At 45.9% G+C, this 15,574-nt stretch overlaps 1 protein-coding gene across 1 annotated transcript in view; it reads right to left on the bottom strand.

Moving 5' to 3' along the window:
- LOC141107443 (uncharacterized) overlaps positions 1-15,574 on the bottom strand; it is a 111,456-nt gene that overhangs the window by 13,519 nt on the left and 82,363 nt on the right. Inside the window, exon 8 of the mRNA XM_073598167.1 lies at positions 5,953-6,115. Coding sequence (XP_073454268.1) covers positions 5,953-6,115 — 163 coding nt within the window. The remainder of the gene's footprint in view (positions 1-5,952; positions 6,116-15,574) is intronic.

The raw sequence follows: 15,574 nt of genomic DNA, 5'->3' as shown, positions 1-15,574 counted from the left end.
GAGAGGGGGAAGCAGGAAAGGAGAGAGGGGCAAGAGAGAGAGAATCAAGATGGGAAGAGTTTATTGCAGACTTGGGACCGGCATGGGCAACATCAATAAACGCCCATAACTGGCTGCAGGCAAGGATGGGAAGGAATAGCTTATCTAATGTTCCCAGATTTTAAGAAACTTTGGGTGTGAGTCCTTAAGAATCCTGGTTTTCACACCCTGGATAGCAAATAGAGGCGTCTTCCAACACACTACTGAGGAGGAGGGGGGGAGAGATGGAAAGGGGTGAGAGGAGGAGGAGAAAAGAGAAAGGAGATACGAGACAAAGCAGGAAAAAAAAAAAGGAAAAAAGGGAAAGAAAGAGGAAAAGGGAAGACACAAAAAAAGAGGTAGAAAGAGGTAGAAAGAAATGGGGGGGAGGGGAGGAGAGAAGCGTAGGAGGGGAAGGTAGAGAAAAAGAGAAAATTGTGAGGGGGGAAGGAAAGGGAAAGAGGGAAAAAATGGGGAGAAGAGAAGGAACAGGAGGGGGAACAAGGGAACACCAAGGTGAAGGAAGAGGGTGTGTGGAGCAAAACACCCACGTTAGAATGTAAAAGAAAGTGTCTCTGTGGAATACAACATGTGTAAAGTGAGGAAAGCTTGTGCCAGTGTGATAAATAATAATGTATGTACCTAGATGACAAGAAACCACAGTATTGGATCCCGGAGGAAGACGTCCCACAGGTGAAAATGGTAAATAAATACCGGTGGTGGCGATGGAGAGAGAGAGTGTTAGATGGAACAGATGAGACACACAAAGTCTCATAGATACACCAGTCTCAAGTGCCTATCCTATAAAAGGAAGATGGCAGATTCAGATCAGGAGAGGGGTAATCAATCCAGCATGATATCCATTGCAGGGGATGATGCAAGGGACATGGGGGCATCCAGAGCTAAGGACTTACCAAGAAATAAGCGCTTTGGAGCCTCCTACGGGTCCAACCTCCAGCCTGGTGTGCAGCAGGCAGCTGCTATTTGTAATTCTCAACCCCGTGGTGTGACCCGGTGCTGGTCTCAGCCGGCGTACGGTGTCACGGGGTCAAGGGTCTCACAGTACGCATGCGCGGACTAGACCATGCACGCGTCTGTGCACAAGTCCCGAGGCTGTTGGGTGGAGCCCGGGCCAGGACAAGTACAAGTGGGTGGGACGGTCACCTGGGGAGGAGCGGCCGTTCGCCACCAGAGAGCCTACTAGTCGCCGCAAGTGAGACAAAGTCCGGGCGCCCCTGCACCACCAAAAAGCACCGGAGACAGGGGAAAGAAGTCAGCCACATGAAATGACAAGTATAGTATAACATAAGATAAACATTGAAATAATTGCAATGATAAAAATACATAATGAATACATATGGATAAAGAAAAGGATTGGGTAAATCCTAGATGATGGCCATAGCAACCAATGCAGTATGGATTAAACAAATCAAAGTCTGGGTTTGACAGCTACATTATGTAAATAACTGACAGATGGAGCATGTATAAGAAGAACTGGAATAAAACACAAGATAATGTTTTAATGTGTTAAAAAATAACGGCAGCATGGCCGAGTAGGTGGTAATAAAAAAGCAGTAAAGAGGCAGGAGGGAGAAGCAGAAAGAAGCATAAGCACAAGGGCATGGTGCTAGATATCAAAAATAGAGATACAGCATATAATAGTGGCAACAATGCACGGTAAGGCAAGGCAAGACATAAAGGGAACTCAGAGAGAGAATCTGGGAGTAATACGATTTATAAAAATGGTTTAAAGGAATTAACTTTGTTAAGCCCCGGTGGAATGGTGGCATTAAGCCTCTCAATCCAGAAGGTTTCCCTTTGTTACGGTCCCCACCCCTAATATCGGGGGGTACCACTTCCAAGGCCAGAAATTTAACAACATTGGGATTGAATTTGTGATATAGGCCAATATGGTGACCGATGGTGGTAAGTTTGCCATTAACTGAATGGCAAACATGGTCTCTGATTCTCTGTCTGAGTTCCCTGATCGTCTTGCCGACATAAAACGCACCACAGGTGCAGAACATGAGGTATAGAACTCCAGTGGTACCACAATGAGCCGAGATATGGGGAGTAAATATTTCTTCATTGGGGAGTGTGAAGGTGGTACCCGAGAGTATCCAGGGGCAGCGGGCACACTGCCCACATGGAGAGCTGCCCCTCGGTCTTGAGGACCACTTGTGTCAGATCTGTAATGGCTGCTAGTTAAACAATCCCTAAGAGAGTTTAACAAAAAGAGAAACCCATCCAGCTAGACCATGAAGGTTGCCACATCCCTGAGATAAGGAAATAAAAATACCCCCTACGGTCAATGGGATTTTAACGGCAACACTAAGTTTTAATAAAAAACAAGTTTATTGGTATAAGCAGGAATATACAAAAAACAACAATAAATATAAAGATCAAAAGAATTATACAAAATATTACTTCATTAAAAACAATGATCTGGAGTGGTGATGATGTAACATTTTGTAGAATTCTTTTGGTCTTTATATTTATTGTTGTTTTTTGTATATTCCTGCTTATACTAATAAACTTGTTTTTTATTAAAACTTAGTGTTGCCATTAAAATCCCATTGATCGTAGGGGGTATTTTTATTCCCCATCCCTAATTGAGTTGGCCCTGTGAAAGACCAGTTCAGGGGTGCTGCGTATGTATTGGTGAAGGGTGGGATGATCTGTAAGAAGGTGGCAGTGCTTATAAAGGATATTCCTAAGTTGATCATGATGTGCTGAGTATTGAGTAATAATCTTTACAGTGTTGGTATTGCTAGTTCGTAAGGGGGGATAAAGCAGAGAAATTCTAGAACGAATTTGTGCCTTATTAAAGGCCTTTCTTAAATTGGTCCGCGAATAACCCCTTCAAAAGCAGTCGTTCCCGCAGGGCAGCTGCCTGGATATGGAAATCCTCCTCTTGTGCGCAGTTCCTGCGCAGTCGTAAATGCTGCGCATATGGGATACTGCCCAAGAGAGGCTTGGGATGAGCACTGGAGGCGTGCAGCAAAGTGTTGCCTGCTGTTGGCTTACGATAGAGGTCTGTAACCAACGTTCCATCAGGGTTCTTGACAATCAACAGATCCAAGAATGGGATCTGTGCATTGTCAAAAGTAACCGTGAAACGCAGGTTCATGGAGTTGACATTGATAGCCTCAATTAATTGGTTTAATTGAAATGATGAACCAGTCCAAACCAAGAACAGATTATCTATAAATCTGAACCAAAAAAGTACCGACTGTAGGAAGGTTGAGTATTTATTATTGGCAAAAATAAATCTCTCCCAGGCTCAGTTGTAAAACAAACTCGTTTAAGTGCCATTTGTGGGCTTTAAAATTGGGTTGAGACTCGGCATAAGCACACTGGCAACTATGGCAATTATCCTCAGAGACATGTCTTGAATGTAACTGTTTTGGGAAACAGACGAGAGAGTTTAGTTCCTTTTTAATTGGGCTACAATTAAGCTCAAGTAAGGGTCAATATTATCAGAAAAGGAGCTCTGGTGGAAGTATATGACTTTCTTCAAATACACAGTAAACAGAGAAATATGGATTGCGGAATTTGAGTTTCTTTTGAAGTAAACTTTAATCATTGGGCAGATCTGTAATGGTGCCAGAACCTATATTGGAGAAGTGGAGCTAAGGTGAAACCTAGAGTGGAAAATCGTGGCAATGTTTACAGCTCCCATGTCTATGGAACCCATAAGGGTTTTGTTTCAGCCTTCAAACTGTGAAGAAGGTCAAGAGAGAAAAGAACATGCGAGAGAAGCCGTTTTGCCACCAACACAAAAAGGGATTCTTCATTGTTGGATTCTGGAATTCCAATGGTAAGGAAAATACATGACTGTAGATGTGGTTTGGATGACTTTCATACTCTCCACCTTTAGGATTCCTCTGTAGAGCGGTGGCTCTGGGAAACTCATCTAACAACAATTGATGTTTCTGGGACAAATTGATTACTTTCTCCTTGCTTTTTTCTTTGGACTTCCTTCTAGATCATAGGTCTCCAAACTTTCTATACAAAGGGCCAGTTTACTGTCCTTCAGACTTTAGGGGGGCCAGACCGTGGCCATTGGGAGTAGAAGGAGGAATTGTGTCCCATCATTGGAATCATTGGGACCCATTGTTAGTGTAATTGGAAGAAATTGTGCCCCATCATCGGTGTCATTGGGAGGAATTGTGTCTCTTCATTAGTGTCATTGGGCCCCATCATTGATGTCACTGGGCCTCATTGTTAGTGTCATTGGGAGAAATTGTGTCCCATCATTGGTGTCATTGGGAGAAATTGTTCCCCATTGTTGGTGTCAGTAGATGATATAGTACAAGAACATATTTGGGGGGCACACCATACAATGCATTTAAATTCAAGATGGTGCTGCTATAAGACCTACAAACAGTACAAAATATTTTACAGCGCACACATACAAGAATGACATTTCCTGCAGGGTTAGTTAAAAACACCTGAACATATTCAAAAAATACAGGGGTTTGGTCACACTATATGGTCATATAGTGCTAAGCCCACTTACTGCGACAAAGTACCCCGAATTAGTGGGTCCTACACTAGTAATAGAATGGAAGATCCTTTGTCTCAACCATGGGAGCTGAACTCCTCTATGTGGGAGAACTGAAAGGGATACATCCTAAACACTGGTGGCCACTAAATAGGAGGTAATGAGGAGGGGGAGGGGTACTCCAGCCCAAAAAACCTGGTCAGGGCCTATTACAACATACAAGAACATATTTGGGGGGAACACCATACAATGCATTTAAATTCAAGATGGTGCTGCTATAAGACCTACAAACAGTACAAAATATTTTACAGCGCACACATACAAGAATGACATTTCCTGCAGGGCTAGTTAAAAACACCTGAGTGTAGGACCCACTAATTCGGGGTACTTTGTCGCAGTAAGTGGGCTTAGCACTATATGACCACATAGTGTGACCAAACCCCCATATTTTTTGAATATGTTCAGGTGTTTTTAACTAGCCCTGCAGGAAATGTCATTCTTGTATGTGTGGCTGTAAAATATTTTGTAATCCATCGCGCCCGTGTCGAGCATGCACCTCCCCCCCCCCCCTTTCTTCTTCTCCTTGTACTCTTTCTATTCTCTTTATATGTTTTAGGTATTTATGTTTTTTTATCAACTAGTGGTCTAGTAATCAGATAATAAACGATTTTCCATTTACATAAGGGATTTGAGAAGTATGCAGAGGTAAACAACTATTCGGAACATGTTATCTATAGTGTATAGCAATATTGCATAGTGGTGGATATGCTCACAGATTACAAAAATAGATCCAAGAATTAAATGCAGCTCTGAGATATCACAGGTTAGTTTCTCTGCAGATAGAATGGGAACATTTTAAGGGAAAAAATATATGACTGCTATGTTTATCAGAATGATGTAAAAGACCACTGATGTATTATTATATCTTTACGATATATTTCCTTTTTTTTTTTTTCCCTGTCTATGTCTATTTCTATTCCTGGTTGAAAACTTTTAATAAACATTATATTTGAAAAAAAAAAAAAATATTTTGTAGTAGATGATATAGTGCCCCAAGGGCCGGATAAAAGCAAGCAAAGAGCCGCAGTTTGGAGACCACTGTTCTAGATTAATGGTATTAAAACCTATTAAAATAGTTTTAATATGGTGAACTTTGATCTTATTTCAATTATACTATGTTAGTGTGTTTTTATGCCTCAAGCGGTTGGATCTATTCCTTTTTCTATCCTACTTTAAAAAAATACCAGCTATAGTTTATTTTTTCTCAAACTTAAGAATATATTATAAAACACAAACCAGAGTGCACCAATATCATGAAACCTCTGCCAGCAACCTAAATAAATAGGAGCTTACAAATACACACAATCATAATATGCATTGCACTTTTTAAAATAATATAAAAAATAGTGAACATGCTTTTGACTTACACACACACAGGTCCTGATTGGTTTAATCTGCATTCACCATAGTGACAGTTTAGCTGATTTTTTGCTCCCAATGAACAGGCAGAAGTACATGTGAGGCCAGAGTCTGTAAAACTAGGAGAATAGAACTGGGAATATCCTCCCGGCACATTTGGACCACAAATGTCTGAAATCAAAGAACATTTTGTAAGATCAACAATGTAATCATGAGATATATAAAGTGACAGGCACAGGAGCTGGCAGGGCCGGGACAAGGGGTGGGCAGGAGGGGCGACTGCCCTGGGCACAATGATTTACTGCATGGATGTGGGCACCCTGACCCTAACTCTAAGGGAAGGGGGGATGCAGTTTGGCATTTTTGTCCTGGGCGCTGGATGGCCTTGTCCCGGTGTCCTGTCAAGAACTGTCCCCCATCAGATAGTGTCCTCCCTGTACTGCACAGGCGCAGCAATTGCTCAGTACGGAGGGCAAAGGAGATGCCGAAAGTCTCCGAACATGAACTGAGCTGTACACGGCGCATGCGCAATCAGCACTACATTCTGTCACACGCTCCCGATGCATACAACTCTGCAAGGGGCAGGTGTAGGGGCAGATGCATACAGAAGATGCCATCCGGCCCTTTGAGAAATCCACCACCATCATATGAGCTCTGGCCATCTTCTGTATGCATCTGCCTCTACACCTGCCCCTTGCAGAGTTGTACGAGCCTCGGGAGCGTGTGACAGAATGTAGTGTTAAGTGCGCAGGCGCCGTGTAACAGTTTTCATGTTCAGAGACTTTCGGCGTCTCCTTTGTCCTCCGTACTGCTCAAGCGCTGCACCTGCGCGGTACAGGGTGGACCCTATCCGATGGGGGGGACCTTTATAGTTAGAACACCGGCACTGGGGGCTGGGTCAAACAATAATGCTATCAAGGTGCTTGCAATGGTCAGCTTCTTTTCACATGGTTTAAAACTCTTTCCAAAAGAGAATAATACACAAAGTTGTAACTGCTTAAAAGTTGGAATATTAAGGTTGGGTTCACACTATTGCGGATTGGATGAGGGTTTCCTGCATCCAATTCACATCAGGGGATTGTGACTGTCTCTCTATGGAGCCTGTTCTCACAGCTCCGGTGCGAATTAGACAGGAGTCCTGTGTGTCTTCTGGTCCGTTTCAGGTCCGAATTCAGCCACAAATTCGGACTGAAATTGGACCCAAAACAGTGAACAGGGACACACTGGACCCTTGCTGTGAGCTGCTCCGTGCTTCAGTGTGAACCCAGCTTAAGTCATCCTATAGATCTCATTCACATAGGTTTCTGGGGATGTGGTTAAAACAGGCATTTGAGTCACAGTTTTACTACCCCCTGACCACACAGCTAAAAGACACCATGCAGCTGCTCAGGGTTGTACACAGCCATGGCAAAAATGATATTCTCTGTTGTGTTTGGCAGGCAGTACCACCACTAAATGCAACCCTTTCAAGTGAATGGGGCCATGCCAAACTGCAAGCCACATGCTTGGGTTGTGGTTGAGGTGCGGCATTTACAAACAAAATCCCCATTTGACTGTAAACTGTTTTCAGCTATCTTTAGAGATTTTATTTGGAAGAAGAAGCAAGTCACCTAGAATTAGGCTAGAGTTTCTTCAATATCTTTGGCAGCACCAAATTCCTGGCTTATTTTTTTGCCTACGCAACTTCAGCACCTGGCTGGCTGGGAAAACAGTTCCCCCAAATAATTTCTTATAGATTAATTTAAGGGTTTGTAAAAGGACAAGGTCCATTCTATGCGTCGGAGACTTCTGCATATTCTTAGCCCTCTTCACAATTCCCTACAATCCATCAGATAGGTGGTGTTTGGGCAAAAGATTTACTCGGTGTAACAGACCGCTTGGTTCTCCGCTTGGTGCTTCTGCCAAGATACAGCTTTCTCCTCTCTGGAACCAGGAACCAGGTATTATAGCTGAGCATTGCACCCAAGAACTAGAGGACACTAGCTTAGGTGCAAACTGGAGCTGACTTTATTGTATACTCACACAGAATTTATACCACACAAAATAAGGTAAGAGCTTGATCACATTATCCCAAACAATGCAAACTGTAAACAGTAATATCAGTACATCTAATCAACAGCTAACATAAACATAAATAGTAAGCTAATTAACAACTAGTCACCTAGACAAGCCTAGGTGACTCAGATTAATGCTCACACAGACAGTTTGGCACCAGTTCCCCATAAAGATGATCCAGGGCTGTCCAAATCTCATTAACCAACTTTCACTTGTGTAATATGTCCACTAGACAAGTCATCATAAGACAAAACTCATACAATGTTCCAGCAGTCTGGAAAAGTGGAATTCATTTATATTCATAGATTTCTTGGGGAAGACTGTAGATAAATATTTTTGTCCCAAGTGAAGCTTCTCCAACCCAGTCTGCAGGAAGGCCACCATTCCCTCTGACCATTAACCTGTATAAGATTAATATTACACCTTTCCATCCACTCCAGAAGCAAAACCTTATTGTCTTTATTCAGAGAATCAATCCAAGCCTCGCTCTCAGCTTTCACCACGTTGTTGTCCATCATTAGAGAATGATCTGCTCTCTCCATGGGATCAGAGGCTGAACTGAGCTCTTTTCCATGCTCTGACTGTAAGAAGCAGATAAAATCCCCGGTCGCTTCCATAATCAGTGGGTAGGAGGCTAGTCCCCTCCAAAAGCCCCTCTCCCAGTTGGGTTTGTGACACTCGGTATTACTGGTTACACCAGATTCACCCCAAAATGGTCTAAATAATTACTTCCTGAATTTGGGAAGTTGCAAAAGTTTTATGACTGGGCCAGAAGGGGCATTTTGACGATTTCTTGTTTATGTGAAATCAATCTTTTAAATAATTTCAGCAGCTGTAAGTAGAATTCTCTTTAGATAAAAGGTCTTTTTATCAATATCTTTAAATCAGACACACCTTTTGGGCCCAGAATGGCTCCCTCTGCTTCTCAATTACAGATACTTTGTTATTCAACATTTTTAGGATGCAGAAAGCAAAGGGTCTTATATCTGGGGTTTATGTACAACTTTAATCTAAATCTTTGTTGAGACGTCCAGCCCCTTGTAGACAGAAGTGGGAACAAGACTTAGGAACTATTTCTGATGTTGCCTGGGAGCGGGTTTTACAAGTTATTTTCCTTGTTTCTCTCTCTCCCTTGTATCAGTTAATGCAATTGTTTACTATTTACATTTTCTGTATGGTATAGGACTACGGCAAGATTCTTGCTGTAGTATTTGTTATCAATTCCTTGGAAACTTGATCCTCGATCAATCTCTTGTGCTGTCCTAAACGTAAATAATATTTAGTTATTCAAATTATTAACATAGTAACAGGTCCTATGCCGCGTACACACGAGCTGACTTTTTGACCGGACTGGTCCAAAGGACCGAGTCCGGCGGACAATTCGACCGTGTGTGGGCTTCATTGGACCTGCAGCAGACTTTTTCGGTCGAAAATCTGACGGACTTTAGATTTGGAACATGTTTCAAATCTTTACGTCGGAACTCCGCCGGACCCAGTTCCTATCGAAAAGTTTGCTCGTCTGTATGCTAGTCTGATGGACGAAAACCGACGCTAGGGCAGCTATTGGCTACTGGCTATCAACTTCCTTATTTTAGTCAGGTCGTACGTTATCACTTACGAATCTGTCGGACTTTGGTGTGATCGTGTGCAGGCAAGTCCGTTCGTTGGTAAAGTCCATTGGAAAAGTCCGTTGGAAGTCCGCCGAAAGTCCGTCGGATAGTCCGTCGGACCAGTCCGGTCGAAAAGTCCGCTCGTGTGTATGCGGCATTACAGTTAGGCTCGGTTCACACTGCCGTGACTTGGGATTTGCATGACTTAATTAGCACTACTGAAGTCTATCTGACTTTAGAAAAGGTTCTTGTACTACTTCAAGGCGACTTCTATCCAACTTCTATTCTATACTTCTAGCAAAGTAGTACTCAAGTCTCCAGGAAGTCACCTGGCAGAGTCGCACTATAAGTCGCATGACTTTCAGGTTGTGATAGTGTGAACCGAGCCTTAGTGTAGACCACGCATGTCAAACACAAGGCCCGCGGGCCGAATCTGGCCCTCCAGGCCTTGTCATGTGGCCCTCGCACCCAGTCTCGCACCCAGTTTTGCAGCCGGAACATGGTGGAACACCATTCCACCACCTACAGCTCTGGCCCTGCGCTCTGCACATAATGTACTCCTGAACTCTGCACGTAGCGCACTCCTGAACTCTGCATATAGTGCACTTCTGAACGCTGCACATAGCACACTCCTGAACTCTGCATGTAGCGCACTCCTAAACTCTGCACATAGCAAACTCCTGAACACTGCACGTAGCACACTCCTGAACTCTGCACATTACGCACTCATGAACTCTGCACATAGCGCACTCCTGATCTCTGCACGTAGCGCACTCCTGAACTCTGCACGTTGCACACTCCTGATCTCTGCACGCAGCGCACTCCTCATCTCCACAAGTAGCACAATCCTGATCTCCACACGTAGCGCACTACTGAACTCTGCATGTAGCACACTCCTGATCTCCGCACGTAGCGCACTCCTGAACTCCGCACGTAGCGCACTCCTGAACTCTGCACATAGCGCACTCCTGATCTCCACACATAGCGCACTCCTGATCTCCACATGTAGCACACTCCTGACCTCTGCATGTAGCGCTCTCCTAATCTCCGCACGTAGCGCACTCCTGAACTCCACACGTAGCGCACTCCTGATCTCTGCACGTAGCGCACTCCTGATCTCCGCATGTAGCGCACTCCTAATCTCTGTACGTAGCGCACTCCTGAACTCTGTACATAGTGCACTCCTGATGTCTGCATGTGGCGCATGCCTGAACTCTGCATGTAGCGCACTCCTAAATTCTGCACATAGCGCACTCCTGAACTTTGCATGTAGCACACTCCTGATTAGGGATGAGCCGAACACCCCCCTGTTCGGTTCGCACCAGAACATGCGAACAGGAAAAAAATTCGTTCGAACACGCGAACACCGTTAAAGTCTATGGGACACGAACATGAATAATCAAAAGTGCTAATTTTAAAGGCTAATATGCAAGTTATTGTCAATAAAAGTGTTTGGGGACCTGGGTCCTGCCCCAGGGGACATGGATCAATGCAAAAAAAAGTTTTAAAAACGGCCGTTTTTTCAGGAGCAGTGATTTTAATAATGCTTAAAGTCAAACAATAAAAGTGTAATATCCCTTTAAATTTCATACCTGGGGGGTGTCTATAGTATGCCTGTAAAGGGGCGCATGTTTCCCGTGTTTAGAACAGTCTGACAGCAAAATGACATTTTGAAGGAAAAAACTCATTTAAAACTACCGCGGCTATTGCATTGCCGACAATACACATAGAAGTTCATTGATAAAAACGGCATGGGAATTCCCCACAGGGCAACCCCGAACCAAAATAAAAAAAAAAAAATGATGTGGGGGTCCCCCTAAATTCCATACAAGGCCCTTCGGGTCTGGTATGGATATTAAGGGGAACCCCAGCCAAAATTTAAAAAAAAAATTGACGTGGGGTTCCCCCTAAATTCCATACCAGACCCTTCAGGTCTGGTATGGATTTTAAGGGGAACCCCGCGCCAAAAAAAAAAAAAAAAACGGCGTGGGGTCCCCCTAAAAATCCATACCAGACCCTTATCCGAGCACGCAACCTGGCAGGCCGCAGGAAAAGAGGGGGGGACGAGAGTGCGGCCCCCCCCCCTCCTGAACCGTACCAGGCCACATGCCCTCAACATTGGGAGGGTGCTTTGGGGTAGCCCCCCAAAGCACCTTGTCCCCATGTTGATGAAGACAAGGGCCTCATCCCCACAACCGTGGCCGGTGGTTGTGGGGGTCTGCGGGCGGGGGGCTTATCGGAATCTGGAAGCCCCCTTTACCAAGGGGACCCCCAGATCCCGGCCCCCCCCCTGTGTGAAATGGTAAGGGGTTACTTACCCCTACCATTTCACTAAAAAACTGTCAAAAATGTTAAAAATGACAAGAGACAGTTTTTGACAATTCCTTTATTTAAATGCTTCTTCTTTCTTCCTTCATCTTCTTCTTCTTCTGGTTCTTCTGGCTCTTCTGGTTCTTCCTCCGGCGTTCTCGTCCAGCATCTCCTCCGCGGCGTCTTCTATCTTCTTCTCCTCGGGCCGCTCCGCACCCATGGCATGGGGGGGAGGCTCCCGCTCTTCTCTTCATCTTCTTCTTCATCTTCATCTTCTTCTTCATCTTCTTCTTCTTCTTCTTCTTCTCTTCTTCATCTCTTCTTCCTTCTTCATTTCTTCTGCGGGCCGCTCCGCATCCATGCATGGAGGGAGGCTCCCGCTGTGTGACGGCGTCTCTTCGTCTGACGGTTCTTAAATAACGGGGGGCGGGGCCACCCGGTGACCCCGCCCCCCTCTGACGCACGGGACATGACGGGACTTCCCTGTGGCATTCCCCGTGACGTCACAGGGAAGTCCCGTCAATTCACCGTGCGTCAGAGGGGGGCGGGGTCACCGGATGGCCCCGCCCCCCGTTATTTAAGAACCGTCAGACGAAGAGACGCCGTCACACAGCGGGAGCCTCCCTCCATGCATGGATGCGGAGCGGCCCGCAGAAGAAATGAAGAAGGAAGAAGAGATGAAGAAGAGAAGAAGAAGAAGAAGAAGAAGATGAAGAAGAAGATGAAGATGAAGAAGAAGATGAAGAGAAGAGCGGGAGCCTCCCCCCTCATGCCATGGGTGCGGAGCGGCCCGAGGAGAAGAAGATAGAAGACGCCGCGGAGGAGATGCTGGACGAGAACGCCGGAGGAAGAACCAGAAGAGCCAGAAGAACCAGAAGAAGAAGAAGATGAAGGAAGAAAGAAGAAGCATTTAAATAAAGGAATTGTCAAAAACTGTCTCTTGTCATTTTTAACATTTTTGACAGTTTTTTAGTGAAATGGTAGGGGTAAGTAACCCCTTACCATTTCACACAGGGGGGGGGCCGGGATCTGGGGGTCCCCTTGGTAAAGGGGGCTTCCAGATTCCGATAAGCCCCCCGCCCGCAGACCCCCACAACCACCGGCCACGGTTGTGGGGATGAGGCCCTTGTCTTCATCAACATGGGGACAAGGTGCTTTGGGGGGCTACCCCAAAGCACCCTCCCAATGTTGAGGGCATGTGGCCTGGTACGGTTCAGGAGGGGGGGGGGGGCCGCACTCTCGTCCCCCCCTCTTTTCCTGCGGCCTGCCAGGTTGCGTGCTCGGATAAGGGTCTGGTATGGATTTTTAGGGGGACCCCACGCCGTTTTTTTTTTTTTTTTTGGCGCGGGGTTCCCCTTAAAATCCATACCAGACCTGAAGGGTCTGGTATGGAATTTAGGGGGAACCCCACGTCAATTTTTTTTTTAAATTTTGGCTGGGGTTCCCCTTAATATCCATACCAGACCCGAAGGGCCTTGTATGGAATTTAGGGGGACCCCCACATCATTTTTTTTTTTTTATTTTGGTTCGGGGTTGCCCTGTGGGGAATTCCCATGCCGTTTTTATCAATGAACTTCTATGTGTATTGTCGGCAATGCAATAGCCGCGGGTAGTTTTAAATGAGTTTTTTCCTTCCAAATGTCATTTTGCTGTCAGACTGTTCTAAACACAGGAAACATGCGCCCCTTTACAGGCATACTATAGACACCCCCCAGGTACGAAATTTAAAGGGATATTACACTTTTATTGTTTGACTTTAAGCATTAATAAAATCACTGCTCCTGAAAAAACGTCCGTTTTTAAAACTTTTTTTTGCATTGATCCATGTCCCCTGGGGCAGGACCCGGGTCCCCAAACACTTTTTATGACAATAACTTGCATATAAGCCTTTAAAATTAGCACTTTTGATTTCTCCCATAGACTTTTAAAGGGTGTTCCGCGGCATTCGAATTTGCCGCGAACACCCCAAATTGTTCGCTGTTCGGCGAACTTGCGAACAGCCAATGTTCGAGTAGAACATGAGTTCGACTCGAACTCGAAGCTCATCCCTACTCCTGATCTTTGCTGCGGGTAGTGCACTCTTGATCCCTGCACGTGGCACACTCCTGAACTTTGCATGTAGCACACTCCTGATCTCTGCACATAGCACACTCCTGATCTCTGCACATAGCACACTCCTGAACTTTGCATGTAGCACACTCCTGGTCTCTGCTGCAGGTAGTGCGCTCTTGATCTCTGCACATAGCGCACTCCTGAACTTTGCATGTAGTGCACTTCTGAACGCTGCACATAGCGCACTCCTGAACTCTGCACGTAGCGCACTCCTGAACCCTGCATGTAGCGCACTCATGAACTCTGCACATAGCGCACTCCTGATCTCTGCACGTAGCGCACTCCTGAACTCTGCACGTTGCACACTCCTGATCTCTGCACGCAGCGCACTCCTCATCTCCACAAGTAGCGCAATCCTGATCTCCACACATAGCGCACTCCTGAACTCTGCATGTAGCACACTCCAGATCTTCGCACGTAGCGCACTACTGAACTCCGCACGTAGCGCACTCCTGAACTCTGCACATAGCGCACTCCTGATCTCCACACATAGCGCACTCCTGATCTCCACATGTAGCACACTCCTGACCTCTGCATGTAGCGCACTCCTAATCTCCGCACGTAGCGCACTCCTGAACTCCACACGTAGCGCACTCCTGATCTCTGCACGTAGCACACTCCTGATCTCCGCATGTAGCACACTCCTAATCTCTGTACGTAGCGCACTCCTGAACTCTGTACATAGTGCACTCCTGATGTCTGCATGTGGCGCACGCCTGAACTCTGCATGTAGCGCACTCCTAAATTCTGCACATAGCGCACTCCTGAACTTTGCATGTAGCACACTCCTGATCTTTGCTGCGGGTAGTGCACTCTTGATCCCTGCACGTGGCACACTCCTGAACTTTGCATGTAGCACACTCCTGATCTCTGCACATAGCACACTCCTGATCTCTGCACATAGCACACTCCTGAACTTTGCATGTAGCACACTCCTGGTCTCTGCTGCAGGTAGTGCGCTCTTGATCTCTGCACATAGCGCACTCCTGAACTTTGCATGTAGTGCACTTCTGAACGCTGCACATAGCGCACTCCTGAACTCTGCACGTAGCGCACTCCTGAACGCTGCATGTAGCGCACTCATGAACTCTGCACATAGCGCACTCCTGATCTCTGCACGTAGCGCACTCCTTAACTCTGCACGTTGCACACTCCTGATCTCTGCACGCAGCGCACTCCTCATCTCCACAAGTAGCGCAATCCTGATCTCCACACATAGCGCACTCCTGAACTCTGCATGTAGCACACTCCAGATCTTCGCACGTGGCGCACTCCTAAACTCCGCACGTAGCACACTCCTGAACTCTGCACATAGCGCACTCCTGATCTCCACACGTGGCACACTCCTGATCTCCACATGTAGAGCACTCCTGACCTCTGCATGTAGCGCACTCCTAATCTCTGCACTTAGCACACTCCTGAACTTCACACGTAGCGCACTCCTGATCTCTGCGAGTAGCGCACTCCTGATCTCTGCGCGTAGCGCACTCCTGAACTCTGCACATAGCACACTCCTAATCTCCGCATGTAGCACACTCCTGAT

This window comes from Aquarana catesbeiana, linkage group LG09 (genome assembly GCF_042186555.1).
Source record: "Aquarana catesbeiana isolate 2022-GZ linkage group LG09, ASM4218655v1, whole genome shotgun sequence".
NCBI classification, from domain to species: domain Eukaryota; kingdom Metazoa; phylum Chordata; class Amphibia; order Anura; family Ranidae; genus Aquarana; species Aquarana catesbeiana.
The sequence above is the reverse complement of the archived record's forward strand: the minus strand, read 5'-3'. Positions and strand labels throughout refer to the sequence as shown.